Here is a 27,174-nt window from a genome sequence, read left to right as displayed (position 1 = left end):
TTATTATATTTCAAAAATATTTTACTAAAATTGGACAAGTAGCAGGTTATTCCCCCCCCCCCCATGTTAAGTGCAACAGGTCCTAAAACAGAATTGGTCAAAGAAAAGTTGTCTTCTTTTTTCAAATATGGAATAATTTATTAACTGGTGGTGATTTTTGACATTAAGGAAATGTATTTGAAGTTTAGGCAATTTTCTTTAAAAAAAATTGTCATGTTTAATCCCCAACCCGTGTACAGGATACATGTGCTTATTGAAGAGACAGTTGAAACATATTCTTGAGACCTTTGTTTCTGTGCAAATGTATATAGAGAAAATATAATGGAAATTTGTTTTTGAAAGAAAGTTGACTTTTTAAAGAGGAATAGGAAGAACTTACAAAAATTGTATACCCCCAATATAATCAAGCAGTATATAAATGTTGTGAAATAGAGAAAAATAAATATATTCAATTCATTCTTTTGAATCTTTTATATGCTGCCTTGTAAATATTTGTTTTCTTAAATACACGGATTGTTTAAAGACATAGTTAAGTCATGGGTTTACAGAACAGCTGAAAATGCTTTCCTTTGTTGAATGTCTAAATACATCCAAATCAATAAACTGTTCCTTGTCTGTGGTTTCTCCTTGTAAGGCTGTTGTCAGTATCCATTTTAGTGGCTTTAGCAGAGGTGAGAATCACAGGGAGCTTGAAGTCAGTTTCCCCTTTGTTTTGTAACTGATGATTAGAATAACACAGATTTAGGACAGGCAAATTATATTTGGAATCTGGTACTGTTATTTACAGTACTTGCAATGAAGCTTTGACCCACACCCTTGCTCTGCAAAGCATTCTCATTTTCTTGTAGACACACAAACATATTTTATAAGGGAACCCCTGCTTTCTGTTTATCTCTCCTCTTTGTATGTGAAGGGTACATGTGGTATTTTTAGCTGACCTTGGAGAAGATGCATAATTAAAAGCCTTCTTAGTAAGCAATTCTGATGTGGCTGAGGCAATGCAGTTCCATTCTTACTGCATTCACATTCTCTGAGGTCCATTCTTGCAGCTAGTCCCCTCCCCATTTTTTTTAGTGCCAAGGTAAACCTAAAAGAAAATAACAGTTGAACAAAACTGGGAAATGTATCTTTTGTTATATTTAGGTGTTATTTAGGAATATTTATTCGTACCTATTAACCAGAATTCTTGAGGTAGCTTGGAAAATATTTAGAACACAATAAATAGATACTAAGGTAGGACAGAGGTGTATATAATCCCCACCCACATGCTTTCCCAGTGTTACCCGAGCACAATGAAAACAGCACTGGAATCCACCCATAGCTATATATTCAGATGTATCAAGGATTATTCTTATGTGGATACATTCTTTAAAGTTATAATTGGATTTATTCTACAAATTCCCATCCATTCCTAAATTAATTCACACACACACAATTTTCATTTTGAGGTTTACAAACAACAAGAAAGAACACATTTAAAATATAAGCATTGAATCCCCTTTGATTTCCCTTCCCCCTTTTGTAGGTCCTTGTGCCGGCATTTTCTCCTGCATTTCCACTATTACTCCAATTTTATCAAGTTTATAAATAATCCATACTTCAGCTTTTAGCTACAAGTGTTATATCAATCCTACTAATTATTTAATCCTACTAAGGATTTTAATTGTTTACAATAGTTTTTTAAGATACAATATATACCGTACTTTCCCCATTTCTTATTAAAATATAAATCTTCCAGGTTCCTAATTCTTCTGGTCAGTTTTGTCATTTCAGCATAACCATCAGTTTTATCTGCCATTCTTCTTTGGTAGGGACTGTCTTTTCTTTCCATCTCTGGGCTAACAAAAGTTCAGGCAGCTTTATATACATTTCCTTAATGTCCAAAATCACCACCAATAATTAAATGATCTCTTCTGGCCACTTGGATTTTCAGCACCGAGAATTCCTAAAAGAAAAGCTTCTGGTTTCTTAGAAAAGGTTATTTTGAACATTTTTTTCAACTCATTATATATCATCTCCTAGAATTCTTTTACTACTTAACATGCTCGCTACATGTGATAAAGGGTGCCCTCTTTTTCTTTACATTTCCAGCATGCATTGATCTTGATTTATACATTTTAGCTAATTTACTGGAGGTTAAATACCAACAGCACACCATTTTCATATTGTTTTCTTTCACAGTATCGCATGCTGTAAACTTTAAATCCTGGTTCTATAACATCTCCCATGCTGCCCATTCTTAAATTAATTCTTTTGCAGAGTTATTTGTTCCAGGCAATAAATTACTTTGTCTGAACATTAGTAAGACTGTCTGCATGCATCTTGATGAAGAAATGTGGCTTTGAGCTCATGCCTATCCCTTGCCCCCCTTGATGTTGATGTCTGGAGGGATTAGGATGGAATATCAGTGTTTCTCTCCTAGCCTCCATGGAAGTTGCAGCTGTGCCTGCAGATCTCCCAAGGGCCCAATCCTTACATCACTCATCTATGCCAGATGGGAGCTGCCATAGCACAAACATGAAAAAACCCACCTCCACCTTGTATCCTGGCCAACACAGCCAGTGGAGTCTAGGGAATGACAGTGTGTCTGCTCCTTCCTGGCCTAACTTTGGATAGCTGTCAGTCATTCTGTTGCTTCCTTTTGCAAAAATGGAGAGATGTCTGAGCATTGCACATGGACTTCTGGTGGCTTTATTGTGTCAACCAGATGCACAAAAAGAGCTTTTAAACTCTGCCTTCCATGTGTTTCAACCATGTGCAGTTTCAACCATCTAGCTTTCAACTACAGTGGTGCCTCGCAAGACGAAAATAATCCGTTCCGCAATTCTCTTCGTCTAGCGGTTTTTTCGTCTTGAGAAGCAAGCCCATTGACAGCTTAGCGGATTAGCGCTACAGCTGTCAAGCGGCTTCCAGCGATCAGCTGTTAAGCGGCTTATCAGCGGAACAGCTGATAAGCGGCTTAGCGGCTTAAGAAAAGGGCAGAAAAAGCGGAAAAAACCCACGGGGAGGGGGATGCAAGTTTTTTTTCGTCTTGCGAAGCAACCCCATAGGGAAATTCGTTTTGCGAAGCGCCTCCAAAACGGAAAACCCTTTCGTCTAGCGGGTTTTTCGTCTTGCAAGGCGTTCGTTTTGCGGGGCACCGCTGTACTTAATGTTGAAATCATACATGTTAAACTCAGGAAAGTTGTGAATTATCTGTAGTGCATAATTTCATTCAGGTTGCAGTTTGTCACAGGTAAAAAGTGGGAGAGACTGCAGAATCATAAATCATATGTTTAGCACTACACACCAATTCTCAAAAACAAGATTAAATAATGTGTTACATTTTAAAATATTTGGCTTATAGAATCATTATTTTTCCTTATGATAAATTAAGTGATGTTTTACCACACCTGTGGTCTAATTACAACAAGGCCTTTCCTAACTAAGAGACATCCTATCAGGAACATTTTGAATGTCAGAAATGAGAATTTAGCATGTTCAGAATACAGCATACCATACAGTAAAACGTTTGCATAGTATTAAGAGTTCATATTTGAGAATATAGTTATAAAAATGAATTATTATGATTATGATTCTTTTATTTGTACCCGGCCATCTGATTGGGTCACCCCAGCCACTCTGGGTGGCTTCCAACATATATAAAAACATAATAAAACATTACACATTAATAAAACTTATAATGGATGGACTATTTCATTTTAAAAGCTATTGAAACAATACTTTTATACCACAGAGTAGGTAGAATTCTGTTGCCCTGCCTGAATCCCAAAGCTGTCATCTATAAATTTACAAAGAAAAGAGAGTGCAATATTATATTGCTTGTTTGACATTAGGTTCACCTGGCAAGTGCTATTCTTTACTAGACAGGAAAGGAAATGTAATATGGGATATTTGAAACATTATAAAAATTGAAGGTAAAACAGTGCTACTCAAGTCCAGCTCTGCAATTCAGTTGGAAATGCATTTTACTAAAAGACAAACTGAAACGATAAAAATATGATTCCTAGTAGATGGGTTGCACATGTGTATGTACTCCTGCTGTTACAGAGGCATTAGCTTGGAAAAAGAAACCAAAACTTGACACCCTCGTTTCCTTGTTCTGCACTAGCTAAACTTGTTAAGAATGTAGAGTGCCAATTTAAAAAGAAAAAATGGGAAAGTTATCAATTCTGGCAGACATGAGTATGAGGTCAACATATCTTTGAACAATGCTAAGAGAAGGGGATTGTATTTTCAGTGCTAAAGCCACCTTGGATTTGTGCTGTGAACAGGAAGGTTGCAGCCGTACTTATTTGTTCCTTTTAAACATAACTCAGGAGTAGAATCAATAGGCAAGAATGAACAACTGAAGAGATCCAGAAAAAAGCATGGCAAGACAAAGGAGTGAGATTCAAGTGTAAGAAACTAGATGACCTGCATTGTTTCCAGTAACTGGCAGGTTCCAACTGAAGCCTGGTACAGTGGTACCTCTGGTTACAAACACCTCGGGTTACAAACACTTCGGGTTACAGACTCCGCTAACCCAGAAGTAGTACCTTGGGTTAAAAACTTTGCTTCAGGATGAGAACAGAAATCGTGCACTGGTGGCTCGGCGGCAGCAGGATGCCCCATTAACTAAAGTGGTACTTCAGGTTAAGAACAGTTTCAGGTTAAGAACGGACCTCTAGAACTAATTAAGTTCGTAACCAGAGGTACAAGTGTATAACATGGTCTCTCAGATCACCTCCAACACCTACTGCAAGTTCTTGAGTCTGCTGTATGAGTCTTTACCCTTGGAGAGGAGTGTTGTTACTTACAAGCAGCTGCTTCCTCAACAGTCACATGATGACATTGGACTCTCAGATGTGCACTCCCATCATCAACCAGCTGCCTGAGCTTGGACTTTCTGGCATTTCTGCTCTCAAGGGTTGGATGTGACTCAACATCTAACTCAGCCAGTGGTTCCTATGCTAGAGGTAAGTCAGGAACCTACCCAGAGGGTCCTTCTAGGGCATTCCTTGGGGGTGGACATTTCAGGGCTAGTGTTGGAGGCTCTGTCACCTGGGTTGAAAATCATGCGAACCAGGTCTTCAGAGGATTTGTTGGCCAATGTTCGGTCAGGGCCTGTCATGATAGGGTTTAACTGCATGCTTGTCCATTTTCAGATGTGGCCAGCCCCAGAGAATTTACTCCAAAGACAATGCAACCATCTGAGTCAAAATGTTTAGCTACCCCTGCTTCCTATGTTTCTAATTGTGCAAGTTTCGTATATTTGTGAATTGGCACTAGATGGCATATAGGAAGTGGTCTCTCCTGATTATTACCATCAAGAGTTTAGGCTATAGTAATAAAGATGGGATAAGGTGCCCTAGTGTTAATTTGTTTCATTATCTTAATACAGAAATGGAATCTGCATATTGCTGTAGAAATATTATTGGGATTATAGATTTATTGCATTTTGTGATATGAAACCTTATTTTTAATACCTTTTTCAAATGATTCCTAGCTTCACTTCCTGCTCACTAGTTCTAAAGTAAACTTTCACATAGTTGCCAGACTCTGAAAAATGCTTCTTAATGCCACAAAAAATAAAGAGTATTTCGAAACACTTATTTTCTTTTCCCCCACCCCAAGCTTCTTTGTGGGTTAACAGTTCTTCAAAAATATTGACAGATTGAAATCTACACATGTACAACTCTGAAATAATGAGTGTCTTGTCCTCCAGCTACTTTGGAGAAAATCCTGATCCCACCAAAATTAAAGTTGTACGTATGTGGATTTCACTCTGTTTTCCTTTCTAAAAGAATCCCTAACAAAGAAGAACTATGCTTTTACCAACGTTCCACAATAATTTTAAAACATTAGATGGTACCAGATTTTCCAATTCTTTGGGATCTATTGAGATCTCTCTCCTTTCTCTTCTCTCTCTCCTCTGATGCTCTCTCATGTCTCTGCCTCCCAAAGGCTTGTGTGGCTGTTGGTGCAGCAGCCCTGGCTACAAGCTCTGCAGGCAAATAGTGCCTCTGGGGCTGGCCAGGGGGTGCTGGTTACCAGGAGCTGATGTGGGCTCAGAGCAAGTAAGTGGACTTAGCCAGCCAGTCCAGGATTCCTTGCTGCTGGGAATGGACGGACAAGTCCCAAGCCCCTGTGGGACAACGTGAGGAGGCACCTCAGGATGGGGCAAGGGGGCAGTTCAGACACCAGGGGCGGCGGCTGCTGCCCAGAGGACTCCCAAGGAGAAGGGAATGGAGAGGAAGCTGAGGGAACACTCCACAAGGGTATTCATAAAAGGGTGGCAAGCTGCCAGCTCTGCAGGCAATGGGTGACATAACTGGGTTCCTGAGTCCCACAGGGGAGCTGCAGAAAGAATGTAGTTGGTCAAGGGAGCTGTAGACCCAAAAGTTTGAAAATCTCTGCCCTAGGTGGTTCCAATGTTTATGAGGACCCCTTTTTAATCTCAAGACCCCCACATGCTGATTGTTTTAATTTTAGGTTCTGTTAATTGACCAAATACATAATCAACATGTATAATGGATACTCCCGCTGCTCCTTTCTTCTTCCCCCAACCTTATTTTTTTTAAAAGCAAGCACCAGCATATGGGGCAAAGGAGATGATTGCCTCTATCTGATAGGCAGCATTTGCCTGAACATGTGGTGATATCTCCACCAGTCCTCCTCACCCATTTTTTCCAGCCTGCAGCTATCCCCAGCACAGGAGGAAGAAAGTGCTTAGTGCTGGCAGACAGAAGCAACCTGAACATGCACCTAAGCGTGCAGGGATAATCCTGCCACAGCTTGCTTTCTTCACCAACTTTCTGTTTAAAAGTAAGCTTCGGTACAGGGCTTCACAGACCTCTTGGGATAATTCTTTGGCCCCCCAGGTTCGGAACCACTACTCTAGATACTAGTTAGAACCAGATCCAAAACTCAGAATCTGATCCAGAGAGAAATCAGCAAATAGCTAAGAGCAAAATGTTGAAACAAAAGCAAGTAAGAGAAATATTGAACTAAAATCAATCATGTCTCTTCGCTTGACTAAATATACTCAGTTCCTCCAGCCTTTCCTCCTAGGACCTGCTTTCCGTAATGTTGACCATACTGTATTCATTGTTCTCTTCTGAACATATTCCAATTTGTTTATATCTTTCTTCAGATGTGGTGTCCGGAACTGGACATGAATACTCTAGATGTGGTTGGACTAGTGCTTAGTTAAGATTAAAGAAAATATACCAGTTTCACTGAGGTTGCTAAATGGGAGGGCAAGCTGGTGGGCCTCTCCCTGTTGCAAGACCAGCTCAATCAGGAAGTAATATGTAGATTTGAGGATCTTAGAATCACTCTTCCAATGCTACTTTGCCTCTACCTGGTTCCTACACACATCCGTGTGTAGGAACCAGATAGAGGCAAAGTAGCATTGGTTTTTATTTGTACATGGGGGTACTTTTATAGCTCTGTTTAGAGTACGTAATGTTTTAATAATATAAATGTTTTAAGTCTTTTTTACCAATTCAGTATATTTTCTTTTAATTGTCAAATAATTCTGTGTACATTGCGGCAGCCTTTGGCTAAGTGCAATAAAACTGACTGACTGACTGACTGACTGACAAATTAGCATTGGAAGAGTAATTTTAAGAGCATGCCCCAATAGTGAAGATTATGTAGAAGTATGTCCCACATTTCTCTTAGGAGGGCTGGAAGAACTAGGCAACATGGAAGGGGGATGCAATTTCAAGTTTGTACTTAACTCTCTTGACTTGCCAAACTGATACACGTTGAGGAATCTTTTTGTGTGCTTTAATATAGTTCTGATAGCACCTCACCTGAAACTTGCATCATCATCATTATTTATACCCCGCCCACCTGGCTGGGTTTCCCCAGCCACTCTGGGTGGCTCCCAACAGAACACTAAAGCAGAATAAAACCTCAAAACATTAAAAACTTCCCTAAACGGCTACATTCAGTTGTCTTCTAAAAGTCAGATAGTTGTTTGTTTCCTTGACATCTGATGCATCATTTTTATTGCTTAACTGCTTAATTTCATTGCTTTTATTTTATGGCAAAATGTTGTTTCACCAGTCTTGGGGGCATCAATTCTATTGCTTTATATCCTACAGAAAAATGGAGACTTCTAGGCAAAGCTGATACTTCAAATCAGTTTACAAGCAAAAGGGTTGGCTGTTCTGGACTTTAAACCATATTAAGGGCATCCCGTGCTCTTTAAAAATATGCTCTGATATATGACAAACTTTTTAAAATTGTATTGGTACTAGATTTTTTTTATTTTGTGGTGACTGAAGCTGCCAAAGAAAAATTAAGACAAAGCATGGGTTTTTTTCCCATGGGGTTAAAACTCTTCCTCGTGTGCTTTATTAGTGCCAGGCATATTAAATGTTACTTTCCCATTGTTTAATTGTGCAAGTTTTGTGGCTGAATCCTAAAAAGATTGAGCATATAACATCCAACATCAACAGCCTTCTGTGTTGAGTGTGATGATTTTATATTTGCAGGACATTCACAAAAGCATGGGTAAGGAACCTTCTGAGATATGTCAGACTAAAAACACCATCCAATAGGCAGATTTTTGCAGATCACCAGGAACTTGGGCCAACAATTTGAGTGCTTGAAAACAATTATCCCCTCTGTAATGAAAACAGTTGCCTGGGTGATCTCACCAGGGTGGTTCAGTGACTGAGCACTCACAAAAGGTAGAGGATGCTCTCTAACTGGTTTTTGGGCCTGCTGATGTGTATATCTGTTGGCTGTATTTAGCTCCTTGAAATCTTTGTAATCTCCACCGGAATAACTATCAATACCCTTGATAACCATACAGTATTTATATATTGTTTCCACTTCTGAGCTAAGGGATTTAGAACTATCTGAAATGCTTGTTAATTTAAAAAAGAAAGAAAATCAGTAACTATTACTGTTTTCATTAACATTGAAAGTTTGTCCACGTAGAACTACAATTGCCTTGTTATTATTTATCAAACTTACTAACCACTTTTTAAGCAAAAGTAAATCAAAGTGACTTACAAGAGGAATCTGAATAGAGACCAATCATTCACATCACTCCTGAACATTTTACTGATGCAGTTGCTCCTAAGAAAGGCAAGGGGAGCTGGATTGTGTCTGTCATATTATTATTATTGTTGTTGTTATATTTATTTATATCTCACCTTTTTCCTGGACCGGGATTCAAGGTGGCTTACACAAATAAAAACAATACACATATAAACATAAAATATAATCATTGATTAAACTGTAATAAAATTTAAACAATATATTAAAACCCAGTAAATAATACCCCCAAACAGTGGATTGGTGTGGTTGCCCTTTTTCTCACTTGAACTATGCACTTGCGCCTGGGTAGCTAATATGGAGATATATTATTCAGGTTGCTCTTTTAGTTCACTATTAAACTAGGATAGTTATTTGGTGTGGATTTAGAATTGGGACTGACCAGCCACCACTGCCAGAGCTTTGAGAGAGCAGGGGGTATTCAACCCTTTCGCCTCTTGCTCTCCCATCTTCTTCTTCCTAATGCCTGCTGCAGCAAGCAAAACTGGCAAGAATGTGAGGAAATGTGTGATTTTGTTTAGATTGGGCTCATTTGATCTTGAAGCACTTCTGTTTTTTTCTTACCAGTAAAATCTTTATAGTGACCGTATGGAGGCTAACTACTTGCTTGCAATGGATTGATTTTTATGGGAAATGGTTGGATTTGATTAGTGTTAGATTTTTTTGGCTCATGCAGAAAGGCTCTCATGTTAGTTTTTTGTTGCTTTTAAAAATAATGTGTGAGTTTGAAGACTCTCACCGTTATTTTGCTCTTTCCATTTCTGCTGAACTGCTTTCAGTCTATAAACTAGGGTGATATAATCAATACTGAAATGGTTACTACAGTGTCACTTAAGGATTTTCAAATCTTACAGGGTATGGTGCAGCTGAGTAATCTATCAACACAGACATTTTAACAGTGTGGAAAAATATTTCAGTATGCCATTTAGTTTAATCAGTTGTTCAGACAGCTGGATCTAGCTTATTTTAGGAATCTGTAGTAGAACTGATGTAGAAGGATTAAGACAAGGAGGCAAAATTAGCACTAATGCATTTGGGCCTGGTATGTGGAATCCTTGGAATGATCCTGGGTCTGGCATGAGGAATGTTGGGAATGATGGTGATTAGAAGTGGAGGAAGACATAGCTATATCTGCCGGATTCTCTGAGAATAATGGGCAAAGCTTGCTACATTCATCAGCATGCTAATACTGAGTTTCTGAATGCTATATTTGAGGAGATGATAAGTTGAGGGGAACAAAGGCGGAATGGAAAGTCAGCAGACATTAGTTTCCCTTCCATTCTTAGAAGGATGCAACCCATTTGAATACAATTCATTGTGTGTTTTAAAGCCAATTGTTTCATCAGTTTTCGCTTTAGAAAATAATAGGGTGGAATCCGCTTGGTGCAAGGTGGAAGATGGCTTTAGGGCCTGCAGGCAGAATAGGCAATAATCCTCTCATCTTCTGTTAACAGATGCCTTCACTACGTTGAAAGCTCTTCTGTGAGCCCAAGAACATCAATTGGGTTCCACCCATAGTTTTTATGTATTGTATGAATATGGAAGGAATAACCCTGGACCTCTGGGCATTTCCAAACTGTTGTTCTTTTGTGGATTACATTCAGTTGCACACTGGCAAACTCAGGTTGTACAATTAAAGTGTATTTGGCAAAAGGAAAAAAAAGAATCAGACTTTTTCCAGTAAAGAAAGTGACAGGAAAACACTTTGGAGAATGTGGGCTAAGTACTTGCATGATGCAGCCTTGTATACCCCCCCCCCCGCATCATGTAACCTGGGATGAATTTTCAAGAAACACGTCATCTGGTAGCAACCTCAAAGCTTTCAGCCATCCTCACCAAAGTCGGTCCCTGTTTTTACTTTTATTTTCTTGTTAAAACAAGTATCCCTATTTTGCCTTTGGGGGATATATCTCATTAGTGTGTGCACATGTACTAGAATTCTTCTCATTCCAGTCCTTGGTCAAGTTTCTAGAACTTGCGTTTTGACTCTAGTGCACATGCATCTAAATGCCAGTGCACTGCTTCCCATAACTGCCTGTCTGGATGGCTGCAAAAAACAGTGTTGAACAGGCTATTGCAGTGTAAACAAACATCAAGCAAAGAACCTTAAGCAATGTGTTCTTTGTGTTGGATGAAAATTTCAGACAGTGATCCTTGGTGTGAAAATAAGTTACCCAAGTACACAAATGTTAAAGAGTACATAGAGGTCAAGTGAGCAGTAAATGAATTGCTGGCTCATGCAGCATGCATTTTTAATGATGTTATGCAAATCCGTGTTTCCCCCATGAAGCTAAGTGAGCGACTTTGGATAAGCCTTTGGTTTTGTTAGGATTAAATATAGTATGACCTCTCCTCAACAAAGGTAGCAGAAAATGTCAATAAATGAATAAATAATATAAAACTGACATAGTGCTATTTCCTGTATTCCTCATTTGCGTGTTCTTAGCTAAGTTTTTGTGCTTCTCAGCCATGTTCCAAAACAATTGCTTTGAATCTGACTGAGTTGAGTCATTCCACATGGAATTGAGTACACTGCTTTAATATAGTTGACATAATTGGATTAAATTGCAGAACAGATCTTTCTGAGAAATGAGGCAGTTAATGTGAGTGCAAAGTAAAATAAGTAGTTGTGAGGTGCTAATGCAGTGGGACAGATTGAATTGACCCACAAAGTTAGTGCTGTGGGAGAATGTACCTTTCCAAAAGAGTCTGTGCATCATTAATCCAAAAATATTTAGAGAAGTAAATATGCTGTCATAACTTTTACTTTGTGATTTTTTTTCCACAGTAAGAAGATAAACAATATATTCTGACAGTTTTTAAAATTTTGCATATAGCTGGCATGTCTATGGTTACAGTTGTATCATTGTAGAGTCGTCATAGATAATGACTTATTGTGTACTTTTGTTTATTTTACCTGGTGCTTTCTTTGAGGAATAGGATCTGTCTTTTTACCTTGTATCATGTAATTCTTTGTATGGCGGTATAGAAGTCAGAGAGACACAAGGAATGTTTATGACACCCATCCCACCATTATCTAAAGCTATCAAGGCCCATATTTGGCCTGGATACCAATAAGGTAAAGAGTATAAATACTAACTGTACATAGTACTTCTCCCAAATTTCATCCTGAGAGTTGACCCCTGATGTTTTATTTTGAGCAAGTTGATCTGTGCTTGATTCTGCTATCCTGTATTTCATACTTTTTAAAGATTTTAGAGATGTCTAGCGTTACAGTTTTGTTAAAAAAATGCAGTTTATGCTGAAATGTGGGTCGACAATATTTTAAAACAGCCTGTAGCACATAATGTATTTTATAAATGATAAAGCACGTTCATCTCTATGAAGAAAATAAGTAATTGTGATTTCCCCCCCCCCCCTCCAGCACAAGGCTTGACTTACAAAAGTTGTTGCTTTCTTTCTTCCTCCAATCTCTCCCTTGGCCTGTGCAGCTTTTACAGAAGAATGGACAGATATCCATTATTAATGGAATTACAGAAGAACAAGTGGAGCTCAGCCTTAAGCCAGAAGAGCTGAAAAAGGAGCAGGGAGAAGCAGTCATAACAGATGGTAAGTAGATGCCTATAATGACATGGAAGATTACCCAGGACTATGGGACACACAAAAGGAAATTGGTACCTTGAGCCCTTTCCTATAGTACAAAACATCACTTTATTAATTTAACACTTTGATCCCAGGTTCCTTAATTGGGGATGCCCTCCCCCAAACAAATGATTGGCATTTCCAGCTTTGATAGTAATGACCACCTGTTGGAGAAGAGCAGGTGCCTGAATAGAGTGGCCCTCACCGCCTGGTCCAATCATAATCAGTAATGTTACAGATTCTTTGTAATAGTAAAGGTTCAATCTAGCTCCACTGCAGGTACTGTACCAACATGCATAGGTTGCCTGTATTGTCCAATATGACTCTGTTTTTCCTGCCTTCACCTAAGTGCTTACATGTGTAGGCTATATAAGGAAAGGAAAGCACATGTGCTCCTCCCATATCCTCATCCAACCTTATTTCTCTGTAAGTAACTGTCAGGAAACTACCATCGGAAGTTCAGGAGGTGGAAGGGCTCACGAAAGGTAGGAGAGACTTAGCAGCAGAAAAGGGAACCAGCAGGGGGAGAGAAGGAGCTCCGAGGGAAAGTGAGTCGGAGGGATGGCTCAGAGACACTTCCAGCGATAACAGTGAGGAGGTTTCAGGACCTCCTATAGGGACACCCACTCCTCACCGTAAACTGTCGCGCCGAGAGTCCAGAAGACGCATGTCCGTTAAGGAGCTTTTATGTTGGAAGAGATTCCGTAAACACCCACTGTCGGATTCTGCCAGCGACTGACGGAGCCATGCTTAAGGGGCTCCGTTATAGACAGAGGTTTGCTGATTTTGCCAAACTCTGAGGGACTAAGTTTTTACGCACAAGCGGCTTATCATCCCATCACAGTAACTAAAAAGGGTTACTTGTGTTCTGGAGCATATACAAGTTGTAGAGCACATGTGCAGAAGTCAAGTTGGGGGCACAATATCCATGCATGGACCTTTCATTTCTTGCAACAGCCCCTGTGTGCAAACCCTTAGAATAAATGGGGCTTTCTGAGCCCGATGGGAATCTTGTGTGTGGTGTTGTATCCAAGGTGAACTGGGTTAAGGCCCAGTGTTTTTGAAATAGTCTATGTTTTCATTCTTCACTCCCTTACTAATAGTTGATATCTCTAGAGAGGCCCCAAACAAACTGTTTGTGTTGCAAAGAAAACATGCAGCAAGTTCATCCTGTTGTTAGAAAGTCCAAATAACTTAAGTTTCTCAATCACTGTGTAAATGTTTTGGTGATTTTATGTTGGTTTAATATACCCAAATTGCTTGCTGAATTTGGAGATACCTCTGAATGTTAGAAACTTTTTCTGCCTGAGCACACCTGCTCCTGCTGCTGAGCCACAGCCTCTTATATGCCTATTTCTAATCTTGTCCATTAATAAAGTCACATTTTTAAAAGGCATATGTCTGCAGTCCTTATAGCTCAGAAATGAAGTTTTATTTATTTTCATTATAGATGGTAGTACAAAATCTCACCAAATTTGTTTCAGCCTCTGTTCTTTATGCCAACCATGTTTGCAACCCATATTATTTATAGTTTTTCCCATCACTACAGTGCCATAACCTGACAATCTTCAGGGTGAAATACTGAAGGGTGAAATACTGAAATACTTGACATACTGATTTTGACTGACCAGCTGCTTTTAAGTGCAGATTTTTAGTTGTTCTAGTGTATTTGACTGATACAAGTACTGATACAAGTTTTCAAAAAGTCACATGAGGATTTAAATAAGTAGTACTAATAGTAGCTTTTGTTTTAATTTATCTGTTTGCTATAAATGGAACAGTATATATGGTTACTGTTGATGTTATAAAGAGCTTTTCATCTTTTCCATTGTTAAGATTGCATTTGTTTTTTCAGAAACCCTTTGATATAGAGGCATAACTTCAAAAACTTTTCATATGCACATTCCCTGCAGTTAAAGCTTATCCAGTTTTGGGCTCATAGGAAATGCTCTGTTACTTCCTTCTTTCTATATACAAAAGCTGCTGTTAAGACAACATATTCACTTTTTACATGTTTGATAATGATTTTGTGTAGACAAAGCTCTCTTAATTCCAGTTGTGAGTCAGGAAGGGGAAATGTACTGGGTAGCCTTATCCACAGTCCAATTAAGCTGATGTTCTTAAAACCAGATTTGTCCTACTGATTAAGACAGCTTTTTAAACAGTTTGATTGGAGAATGTCAGGGATGATGCAGTGTTTATAGTCAAAGTCTGTTATAGTCTGTTTCATGGCCTATTAGAGAGAGAGAGTGCAGTAGGGATAATGGTGGCAATTAGGTTTTTTTTTATTTCATGCAAATTATATACCTTTTGATATTTAAAACATTAAAAAACTAAAACTGAAACAGATTAAAACACATCAGTGTTCTAGATACCCAAATACATTTGTCTAAACACAATTGATTTTAGCAGGCAGCAAGAAAAGTACAGTCATACCTTGGAAGTTGAACGGAATCCGTTCCGGAAGTCCGTTCAACTTTCAAAGCGTTCAAAAACCAAAGTGCAGCTTCTGATTGGCTACAGGAAGCTCCTGCAGCCAATCAGAAGCCCCGTCAGACGTTCGGCTTCCAAAAGAACACTTGAAAACCGGAACAGTCACTTCCAGGTTTTGATTGTTTGGAAGCCAAACCCTTCGAGAACTAGGCTGTTCCAAAACCAAGGTATGACTGTACAGCTATATCAATTGGCAGGGAATTCCAGAGTATTTGCACTGCCGCATTAAAAAAATAAGTTCTTACAAATGTGGAACCGATATTATGTGCCACCTGTAAAAGTGGCAGTTCCGCAGATCAAAGCAATTGAGTGGGCATATATGGGATGAAGTGATCTCACAGGTAAACTGATCCTGAGTTGTTAAGGGCTTTATATAGCAATAGTAACACCTACCTGGCCCAGTAGGCATCTTAGACCTTTTAAGCTTAGGAATTTAGAGTACCATAGACCAGAAGGAATGTTTGGTACCAGAACTCATCAGGTAAGGATTTTAATACCAAAACAAATAAAAGTTGGAGACTACTAATGTTGGTCTTCAGAACAGTAGCATAACTTGCAGTTTTGGGAGCAAAAAACAAGTGCTGAAATATGTGTAAGAGAGTTGAAAATTGAGTATGGACACCAAGCTTGCTGGGTAGCCTTCAACAACAGCATCTTCCTTTGTAAATATGATCGGGGTATAAATGAGGTGAAGACCGTAAAGGGTTGTACACCAAAAAGTCTGTAAGACTTAAAAACTCTTAACAAATCAATATTGTGGATTCAAAAATAATACAGTCTCTTTGATTTAGAGGTGACTGGTTTGTGATGGTGTATGGGGCTGGGCATTTCATTGGAAGGAAAATGTTCACAAGGTAATAGGAGTAGCTGAACTCTTTCTTAAACAAAGCAGGTAAATTCTTCTGCATTCCAGACTAGCTAAATCACTGAAATACAAGAGAGGGCTTACCAATGAGTCAAGGGGCCACTTCTCACATTACTTTTTCCTACAGAAGAACTGGACCTGTTGGTGTGGAAAGTGCAGAAAATGCGTGCCTGCTTTATCTTGAGATTAGCTAGACATATTTCTATTTTACCACTGAGACACATCTGGTTTCCATCAAACATTTGCTTGTCAGATGCTAGTCCTAGCAGAAAATAGGAAGTATTTTTCTGGACATTCTCATATTACAGCCCACATGTTTCTTTTTTGCTCTTTCTGACATACTTTTGACTTCTGGAGGGTCTTGATGAGAATCAGAAATGTCCCTAGTTTACAATCATGGTTTTCAGGGCAAGTGCAAACCATAGTTTCCCAGTTCAGATATAATGTTAAATTGGTTTTCTGTAAACCAAGACATAATTCATTAAGCAGAGCACAGTGGAGAGAGGACTACACAAGCATAATGCTTTCTTCCTTAGTGCATAAATGCTTGAGAGGGGCCCAAAAGATCAAGCTAAAGGCCTATGTAGTCCAGCACTCCATGTCTTCACAGTGAACAACCGGATGCCCACAGGACGTCTGCAAGCAGAACCTGAGCACAACAGCTTTCCCCCGCTCCTGTGATTCTCATCAATGAGTATTCAGTGGCATACTGTCTCCAACCATAGAAAATATAGGGAGAAAGGTAGAAGACATGGAGGTAGAAGGTAGAAAATATAGCCATTGTACCTAGTAGTCATCAATAGCCTTATCTTCCATTAAGTTATCTAATTTTTTAAAAAAGTTATCCAAGTCCGTGGCCATCACTACCACTTGGGAGTTAATTCCATAGTTTTAACTATGTGCTTTGTGAATAAGTACTGTACTTTCTTTTGTCTGTCCTGAGACTTCCAGCCTTCAGCTTCATCCATCTCTCCAAAAGTAGCTGGAAATAGTCAGTGACCACTGAAGGCTTGCTTTTTTTGGAGGGGAATGCCATGGAGAGAGCATAGCTGACTGGCAACCTGAATTTGATCAATCCATGCTGCAATATTTTGTTGCAGCTTCTACTTGTTAATTGTAGTTTTAAATTTGATACATTCACCATGGGAAAAATAGTCATGGCATATGCTGTTGCATCTTGTCAGTCTTGGGTTTGTGTTTTGTTTTTGCTAACGTTAGGGCAAAAGCATGTCACTAGTTTTCAAATTATTCATTGGAATTCTGGGTTAGAGGTTACTGGGATTGTTCAGTGAGAAGAATAGTAATGTTAGATCGTGTCTGAAGGACAACTCATTCGTCATTACTCACCTTCCTCTACAGTGCACACTCTGGGCCAAATGAAATGTAAAACTACCGTAAATGTGTGAGTGTTCATTTTTTTGTCTCCTTATAAATAACAGCCTCTGGAGATAGGTGGGATTGGGATGAAGGTGCAACGGAAGGAGGTTTCAGCCTTTCCCTTCCATTATGGATCCATGTGAGAGAAGCTTTTTTCCTGGGTTTAGTCATCAGGACTATGACTGTGATAGGAATGGCATGGTGAATCCCCTCCGTGCTGACATGATCCTGATATCCCTAAGCTATTTAGGAGAAAACTAGACATGTTAAAGGTATTCACACATTTAACATAATGTTCACACATAATGCTGAACCAAACCATGGTTTATTGCATCCACAGCTATGGATTAAGCAAAACGTTAAACGTGGTTTATTGCATGTGGTTTATTGCATCCACAGCTATGGATTAAGCAAAACGTTAAACGTGTAATTTGCTTGTCTGCAGTCTGACAAATTTCATGCATTTGAACGTTAACGAAAATGTTCCACACTATTTGTATTCCATTGCAATTTGATCCCACTGTGTTCATATCCCCCCATCCTGCACCCCAAATATGTATACGTAATTGCCAATTGAATATAATGTTTCTTGCATCAGATGCAGTGGTTTCCAGTCTATGACATACTATGCCATAATTGCCATAATAATTGCTTTAGCATTTGAGGTGTTACAAGGGAGCCAGTGCTCCTGAAGGTAGGAGTCTATCAATTGATGAAGATGATCATCCAAATGTCATAGACCAAATGGAGCAAACAGCACGCAGACCTAGTGGTGGGAGGAAAAAATCCTTAAATAAGAGACACGGGGGAATGATTAATGGACTTCAATGTCTGTACACTAATGCACAAGGCATGGGAAATAAACAAGATGAGCTTGAGCTCTTGGTACAGCAAACTAAATATGACATAATAGGCATCACTGAAACCTGGTGGGATAAGTCCTGCGATTGGAATGTAATAATGGAGGGATACGATCTATTTCAGAGAAACAGACCAGACAAGAAAGGAGGAGGAGTGGCGTTATATGTCAGGGATGTGTATAACTGTGAAGAGATCCAAGATTTAGAACCTCAAAGCCAAAGTGAGAGCATTTGGGTCAAAATTAAGGGAGAGAAGAATAACAGTGACCTCATTGTGGGAGTTTACTATATATCCCCAAGCCAAACGGAGGACATAGATGATGCCTTCCTGGAACAGATAGCCAAGCATGCAAAAGGAAGGGAGATAGTAGTAATGGGGGACTTCAATTACCCGGATATTTGTTGAATGTCAAACTCAGCCAAGAGCATAAGGTCAAACAGATTCCTCACTGGCCTTGCAGACAACTTCATTGTCCAGAAAGTGGGAGAAGCAACAAGAGGAACAGCCATTTTAGATCTGGTCCTAACCAATGTTGATGACCTGGTTAGTGGGGTAGAAGTGGAAGGATCATTAGGCGCGAGTGATCATGCTCTTCTGAAGTTTACTATACAGCGGAAAGGAGCAGCCAAGCATACTAGGACTCAATTTCTTGACTTTAAGAAAGCCAACTTCATAAAACTTAGGGAAGTGCTGGGTGAGATCCCATGGACAGTAATACTAAAAGGAAAGGGAGTTCATGATGGCTGGGAGTTTGTTAAGAGGGAGATAGTAAAAGCAAAACTTCAGGCAATACCAATGAGACGGAAACATGGAAGGTGCCTAAAGAAGCCAGGGTGGCTATCTAAAGAACTTTTAACTGAGTTAAGATTAAAAAAGGATGTGTACAAAAAATGGAAAAGGGGGGAAACCACCAAAGAGGAATTCAAACAAATAGCCAGCACGTGTAGACACAAAGTCAGAAAAGCTAAAGCACAGAATGAACTCAGGCTTGCTAGAGAGGTTAAAAGCAACAAAAAAGGCTTTTATGGGTATGTTCGTAGCAAAAGGAAGAACAAAGAAACAGTGGGGTCACTCAGAGGAGAAGATGGTGAAATGCAAACAGGGGACACAGAAAGGGCTGAACTCCTCAATGCCTTCTTTGCCTCAGTCTTCTCCGATAAAGAAAACAATGCCCGACCTGAAGAATTTGGAGCAAATGATTCAGCAGAGTTAACACAGCCCAGAATAACTAAGGAGATAGTACAAGAATACTTGGCTAGTTTAGATGTATTCAAGTCTCCAGGGCCAGATGAACTGCATCCAAGAGTATTAAAAGAACTGGCAGATGTGATCTCAGAACCACTGGCAGTCATCTTCGAGAATTCCTGGAGAACAGGCGAAGTCCCGGCAGACTGGAGGAGGGCAAATGTTGTCCCTATTTTCAAAAAGGGGAAAAGAGAGAACCCAAATAATTACCGCCCAGTCAGTCTGACATCAATACCAGGGAAGATTCTGGAGCAGATCATTAAGCAAACAGTCTGTGAGCACCTAGAAAGGAATGCTGTGATCACCAATAGTCAGCATGGATTTCTGAAAAATGAGTCATGTCAGACTAACCTGATCTCGTTTTTTGACAGAATTACAAGCCTGGTAGATGAAGGGAACACAGTGGATGTAGCCTACCTTGATTTCAGCAAAGCATTTGACAAGGTGCGGTGCCCCATGATATTCTTGTAAAGAAGCTGGTAAAATGCGGTCTTGACTATGCTACCACTCAGTGGATTTGTAACTGGCTGACTGACGAAACCCAAAGGGTGCTCATCAATGGTTCCTCTTCATCCTGGCGAAGAGTGACTAGTGGGGTGCCACAGGGTTCTGTCTTGGGCCCGGTCTTATTCAACATCTTTATCAATGACTTGGATGATGGACTCAAGGGCATCCTGATCAAATTTGCAGATGACACCAAACTGGGAGGGGTGGCTAACACCCCAGAGGACAGGATCACACTTCAAAACGACCTTGACAGATTAGAGAACTGGGCCAAAACAAACGATGAATTTTAACAGGGAGAAATGTAAAGTATTGCACTTGGGCAAAAAAAAATGAGAGGCATAAATACAAGATGGGTGACACCTGGCTTGAGAGCAGTGCATGTGAAAAGGATCTAGGAGTCTTGGTTGACCACAAACTTGACATGAGCCAATAGTGTGACGCGGCAGCTAAAAAAGCCAATGCAATTCTGGGCTGCATCAATAGGAGTATAGCATCTAGATCAAGGGAAGTAATAGTGCCACTGTGTTCTGCTCTGTTCAGACCTCACCTGGAGTACTGTGTCCAGTTCTGGGCACCACAGTTCAAGAAGGACACTGACAAACTGGAACGTGTCCAGAGGAGGGCAACCAAAATGGTCAAAGACCTGGAAACGATGCCTTATGAGGAACGGCTAAGGGAGCTGGGCATGTTTAGCCTGGAGAAGAGGAGGTTAAGGGGTGATATGATAGCCATGTTCAAATATATAAAAGGATGTCACATAGAGGGAGAAAGGTTGTTTTCTGCTGCTCCAGAGAAGCAGACACGGAGCAATGGATCCAAACTACAAGAAAGAAGATTCCACCTAAACATTAGGAAGAACTTCCTGACAGTAAGAGCTGTTCGACAGTGGAATTTGCTGCCAAGGAGTGTGGTGGAGTCTCCTTCTTTGGAGGTCTTTAAGCAGAGGCTTGACAACCATATGTCAGGAGTGCTCTGATGGTGTTTCCTGCTTGGCAGGGGGTTGGACTCGATGGCCCTTGTGGTCTCTTCCAACTCTATGATTCTATGAAGGTTGCAAGGTTCTTCACTGAACTTTTAACCATGGCATTGAACTGTATATATGAGATTAAAGTTCCTAGAGGAAAGAGTCTGGTTGCTGGAATATTCTTATTTTGTATATAGAAAGTGGTTCTGGAAATTTTTCTCTTTTCACTTAGTAGGCATGTAGTAAATATGAGAGACAGGTATATTACACACCCTCCTTGATCTAAAGGACTTCCAGTGATCTGCATAAAGCCCTTTGTAACAATAGGGAATGTGGTTTGGTCAGAGGGTGGAGATCTCATTGTTAAATTTAGGAATATAACCTGCCCACTCAGCGAGCAGCTAAGGAGGGGATGGGCCACAGAGAGCTGTCTGTCAAGGACCAGTCTGCTGAAACACAACTTCAGTCTGCCTTTTTCATCAGACACTGAAGGACTGAAACGTGTTTCTGTTAGCTCTGCTTCCCTCCTACCCCCCTCCCTCTGATTGCACTGTGACTTGGAGAAATAAAAACAACGGAGTGTCTTGCTTTGAGGAGAGGAAAATCCAGGTTGCCAAAGGGTAGAGAAAATGCTGGGAACTATCACTCTAACAGGTATGAAATGTTTACATTTTGAATTGTATTGATGGCTCTGTTGACTCTTTGTGATGGTGATTCTATGCAGCAGCACTTTTGTCCAGGACTCAAGTATGTGACACACATATTGGAGCAGTTCTTTATTAAGCCATGTACAGCATAGTCTATACATGTCTACCTGGAAGTAAATCCCATTGAGTTCAGTGGTGCTTATTTCCGGATAAGTGGGCAAAGTATTGCAGCTATAATAACTTTTAAAACTTATAATTTATGTTTAAATAGGAGTGGGAAAGTGTTTTTGGATTAAAATCCTAAAGATGCAGCTCTGTGCACCTAGAAAGCCTGTTGCAGTTACATTTACTGCTGCATAAATATGGTTGAACTCAAGCATCTTTATGTGGTTGAGTTAGGTCAATTTCCCTACATGTTTACGCTTTAAATTAGGAAGTTTAATTTATAGAACAATGTATTTCAAATGCAACAGTATTTCATAGATTACAAAGTACTTTAGGATTAGTGATTTTATATTGGCAGGGGTACTTTATATTCTCTGGTATCTTTTCTACTCACAGAAGCTAAGCTTGCTTGTTTTTGATCTTTCAAATGTCAGAGAATTCTGTACTTATAAGTTTAAAAAAAGTTTCATTTCTCTCCCCCCCCCATTTAGTCTTTAGTCATGTCATTTAATTACCATATTATTTCACTTAATTTACACTGTGAGTTTTCTCTCAGCCATTTGATCCTAGGTTTCATATTTTTTTGCAACCTCCCATGTCTTAAAAGTAAACTTCCTTTTCCTTAATTTCCATTATCCTTGACCCCAGGCACAACCTTTCTACATAAATAATGGAGCAAACATCTGTTTTAACTTCTGAAGTTCAAGTGATCACTGCTCACTTCATCTTATTCATTAAAAAGTGGACTATGTATCTGCTCATAAACATAAAATCATTAAATTGGAGTGAATTAATTAGTGTGCTTGGAGGGAAGCTATAACCCCCTCTGCCCCCAAACTGCTTTACAACTTAATTTTGGAAACAAAGACCTTTGGAAACTCATCAGTATATTGCTGAATGGTTGGGAACAGTTGCTGAAAAACAATACTTAGAAGCGCCAGGGTTTAGACACTTCATTTTATCTTTCCTGGTGAGATGCTTGTTGAAACATTCCATCGTTTATAGAAAAAAAAGAACAGTGATGGTGGACAGTATAGTATATTTATTGCAATATAGGCAATAAATATTTTCAGCTTATGCAAAATGTTTTACTGAGATTTCCCCTCAGTTTTGCCTATTAGTCATTTTTGTTTGATCTTTTCTCATAAACATTAAATAGTACTAGCACCAACAAACAGAACTATGACTTTTTTCTTTTCTTTTACAATATCAGTGCTGTGGAATGTATATGCATCCCATGTGGATAACCGAAAGAAACCAATTCTGTTTTGACTTTACTGTAACTCGTTCAGAATGCTAATGTGTTTATTATGATTCTGGTAGTAAATTGGGACATCTTAAAACTCCATATGTCATATACAGTTATATGCCAAAATGGCTTCTCTTACAGTTGTAAAGTGCTGGTTGAACTGACATCACCACAGAGGTCAGTTCATTTGTTTAATGTAGGTAAAATACATTTTAAAGCTTGCCCTGCATAGCCTTTTCTAATCTCAATGTAACTGTATCCAGCAATTGAATTCCTATAACAAAAAGCCAGCTTATACTTGGAGTGAAGAAGTATGGCAGTTCAAATTCATTCTTAAATTGTTCAGTTGGACCAGCTGTTGTTAGACTCATGACAGTGAGCAATTTTCTTTCCACATTAAATATGTTGTAACACTAGGTACAAAATAGAGCTGTGAATTTTTTAACAGCAGTTGGTTTTAACCAAATATTTCAAGGCAATGATCTGCTCTCAGTTAAACACAATCAGCGACACTGATGGCAGTGGGATTAACTATGAAATAGAGATACTATTCTGGTCTTAGATGTTTAAATATGGAATAAACTTAAGTTTTGTTTTAAAAATTGTTTGGAGACTTTCAGTGGCTAGAGAATTTTGGAACACTAGAGACCCGGGTGTGTATGACATATATCTGATGGATACAGAATGTAGAGAATTCATGGAGAAAATCCAGGGCAGGGCAGCAAATCCCGGGGGGGGGGGGGAGTCAACCAGCTCCAGATGTTGACATGGTTGACTGCAAGCACATGAGGTGTTTCAGATTTAACTATTACAGCCTGAGAAATACTTTCTGTCTTCCAACTACAAGAAATGGTATCTCTCCTTTCTTGTAAGGAGAGAGAGAAGGTGGGGGAAACGGAAAAAGTTTGAAATGTTTGTTAGAAGTAAAATGTATGTGTAACACTTTTTAGGTATTGTGGCAGTAGACACTCACTTGATTCTATTCATGTTGGAATGGATAGTTTATCTTCCTAATCAGGGCATCGCCATAAAACAACTGCTTTAAGGCTCAAGCTAGAGTTTTCCCTAAGAGTAATAAGGAAGTGTTTTCTTTTTACATTGTATGTGAAATGACTGTGAATGTTGGACCTAGATTTCTAACAGCACGTTCTAAGTAAAATAAGCTCTATAGTACCAACCACATCAATATCAACTGTGGGAATAAATGAGTGCCTGTGTATTATACGAAGGGAAGTTGTAGTGAAGAGAGATTGAGTACAAGTACTTGCAACAACTAGTAGCCATAGATGTAATGTGTATTCCCATGACTCATCCAGCCTGTGGAGTGGGGCTGGATGAGTATCATGATTTTGAATGTGCATGTTCTCATTTACACCACCTGCATGCATACCTTGCCAGATCTTCCTGGCTTGATCAGAGGACTAAGAAAAGGGTGCCTTTTACTCTTTGTTCTGCTTCTCATTCAGTGACAGAGAAGGCTTAAATCATTCTAACGCCTCATTAAGGTTTTTTTTAAAAAAGGTAGAGTACAGGAGTGAGAGAATCTCAGCTCCTGGTATTCTGGTTACGTAGAAATCTGAAAAAGTCATGCTGGTGTCTAAAGTATAAATTAAAATTGTGATTACAGTGCTGGAGTTAATCCTTCTTCAAGGTCCTATTTTTCAGATTAAAATCTTCCTCTACCCCAAAGTATTGGGGGCACGGGGGGAGATGAAACTTAACGGAACCTTAAAAAAAAAAGCTAGCTGAAATTTCATTACATGTATACATGTGACATTCAGTTAAGCTGTCTTGTCACTTCTTTTCACACTGCACAATTAAGAACAAAGTCAGTAATGATGACTTCATTGAGTCATTACTGCCATATATAAGTATGAACTGGCATTTCAGAGAAGCAAACCACAAACAGCAGAGTTATACTAAGAGACACTGTTCTCTATGGTTGACAGATAGTTTTGAATGTCTTTAGACCTGAAATCAACATTGTTTACACCATCCCTTTGATGTAACTGCACATAAAGCTATTCTGCAAAGTAATGAGTGCTTTTTACAATAGTGAGCAGCGCTGTTGGGCACTCACAGAATGGAACTATGGAGGAGACTTGATGTAGGACAGGGTGTGGCTAAAGAAGCTTTGGGGTACAATATTTGGATGTTTGGGTGGAGCCACTCCTTGACACACAAAGTAGTTTTCAGCATTTTCAAGTTGATCTGGGGTAAACCTTTCTAGAATTGTAATTAGTACTCTTAAAAGCAGTAATCATACTTTTTCAGTGAATTTTATTTTATTGGCATCATTGCTGTTCATAGGCATCATTGAAAGTTATTTTGTTTTGGCATGCTTTTTCTTATGAATCCATAAGCATAGCATATCTTGAGTTTTAAAAAATACATTGAATGTAGTTATATCCAATCTCGTCTATATTATGCACCTAGTATTTCACATAAACCTTTAGATTTGTATAGTAAAATAGCAATGAAATACTGCCCTCTGCTGTTCATTTTTGTCAACAAATTAATTTTTCTTTTTGAAGATAATTGTTTTGCTTCTGACATGTCAAATGACAATGGAACAATAAGACAGCGCCTGATAAACTTGCAATCATTAATTTCTAAATATTATGGTCTGCTTCACAAGGTACTTTAAATGAGAGTTAAACTAAACTGTGGTTTAAAGCTGCAAACTGTTGTAGTTTTGCTCCTCTGCTGGGAATGTGGCTTGTTTGGAGAAAGCAAGCCACAAACCTTGGTTTGAACATAACACTAAGCCAAACCACGGCTTAGCTCCTAGCAGCATGGTGATAGCTGGAGCAGAGGAGAAGTGAAATGCTTGTCCTTTCAGCAGCATGCACCCACATGCTGTGTGCTAACCTTTAAACCATAGTTGAAAATGGTGTTAGTAGCAAGAGGAATGTGTATCTCAACAGTCAATGCTTTCTGGGACCAATTTGTTTATGTTTAACTTATATTCTGCTTAAATTCATAGAAATTATATCCTTCACTTCCTCCCAAAGGAGTTTAGGGTGGCAAACAACAAGCAATAAAAACACATTAAAAACAATTTGAACACAGATGCAGACTGGGAAAGAACTCGACAAGAAAGGCTTGTAGGAAGAGGAAGGTCTTTAGTAGGCACCAACAAGACAACAGAGATGGGGGGTGGGTCTGTTTAATATTTAAAGAGAATGAATTCAAAAGGGTATGTACCACAGCACTAAAAGCCTAATACCTAAATTGTGCAGAACAGAGCTCAGAATAAAATAGTATTTGCAGGAGGCCTTCTTCACCTGCAGAGTGCAGGGGTCAACTGGATATGTAAGGGGTAAGATGATATTTCGGTATCCTGATTCCAATTTGTATAGGGTTTTATACACTAAAACCAGCACCTTGAACTTAGTCTGGTAGCTAATTTTCCACCATGTAGTCTTCAATGTGGCTTATGATGCGGAATAAAACAACAAAAAATTCAATTAAAAGAACAGCATCAACTAAAACGCATTCCTAATAATAAGATTTTCCAATCCAAATTCTCAAAAGGTCTGGCAGGGTAGATCTTGTCTATACTGAAGTATTAAAAAATTGGTAACAAATTGAAGCTGAACAGTTCTTCAGGTAGAGGGGTGGGGGGTTTTTGGTCTTCAAAGCATTCACCAGAAAGTCTCAAAGTAAAGTTACGGTGCAACTGCATAGATTTCTCACAGAAACATCCTAAATGTGGACACTTTTGTTTTGACAAGCAAACATTCTCAGGCCACTTACTGCAGCTTCATCTCATTGCAATTTTAAGTAAAGCTAAATGCATACAGTGTATCATAGGAACCTAGTGTATGGTTTGAAGGTTGCTAGTGATAGGTGTTTGTGATTAAGCAGGTCCAATTACAGCAGTTCTAGTAGACTTGGATTTCTCCTGCTTTAAAAAGCCTGGGAAACAGGCCCAATACTGTACTTAGCCAAATCTAGTACAATTATATGTAGTCAAGGTTCTTAGGTAACTGGAAATCGTTCAAATTTGAATTGCTTGGCCTGTTGATATGGAAGGTACTGCATTGCAGATAATGACTATAAAATGTTAGTGCTCTCTGAAAGTATGCATACATCTCTTGAGGAATTATTCTGGGGATGGCTGGAGATGGAAGCC

General features: G+C 39.2%; 1 protein-coding gene across 3 annotated transcripts in view; it reads left to right on the top strand.

Moving 5' to 3' along the window:
- The window catches only part of AKAP12 (A-kinase anchoring protein 12), a 57,462-nt gene that overhangs the window by 19,552 nt on the left and 10,736 nt on the right, over positions 1–27,174 (top strand). For 2 of the 3 annotated variants that reach the window (XM_081905111.1, XM_081905110.1), the window contains exon 2: positions 12,513–12,630. In XM_081905111.1, the coding sequence (XP_081761237.1) occupies positions 12,513–12,630 (118 nt within the window). Of the gene's footprint in view, positions 1–12,512; positions 12,631–21,494; positions 21,630–27,174 lie in introns of those variants that run through there. The other variant, XM_081905112.1, reaches the window with a different exon arrangement.

Source organism: Podarcis melisellensis (genome assembly GCF_964234715.1).
Source record: "Podarcis melisellensis genome assembly, chromosome: 3".
Taxonomy (NCBI): Eukaryota; Metazoa; Chordata; class Lepidosauria; order Squamata; family Lacertidae; genus Podarcis; species Podarcis melisellensis.
Note: the sequence above shows the minus strand (reverse complement) of the source record. Positions and strands in the feature narration are given on the sequence as shown.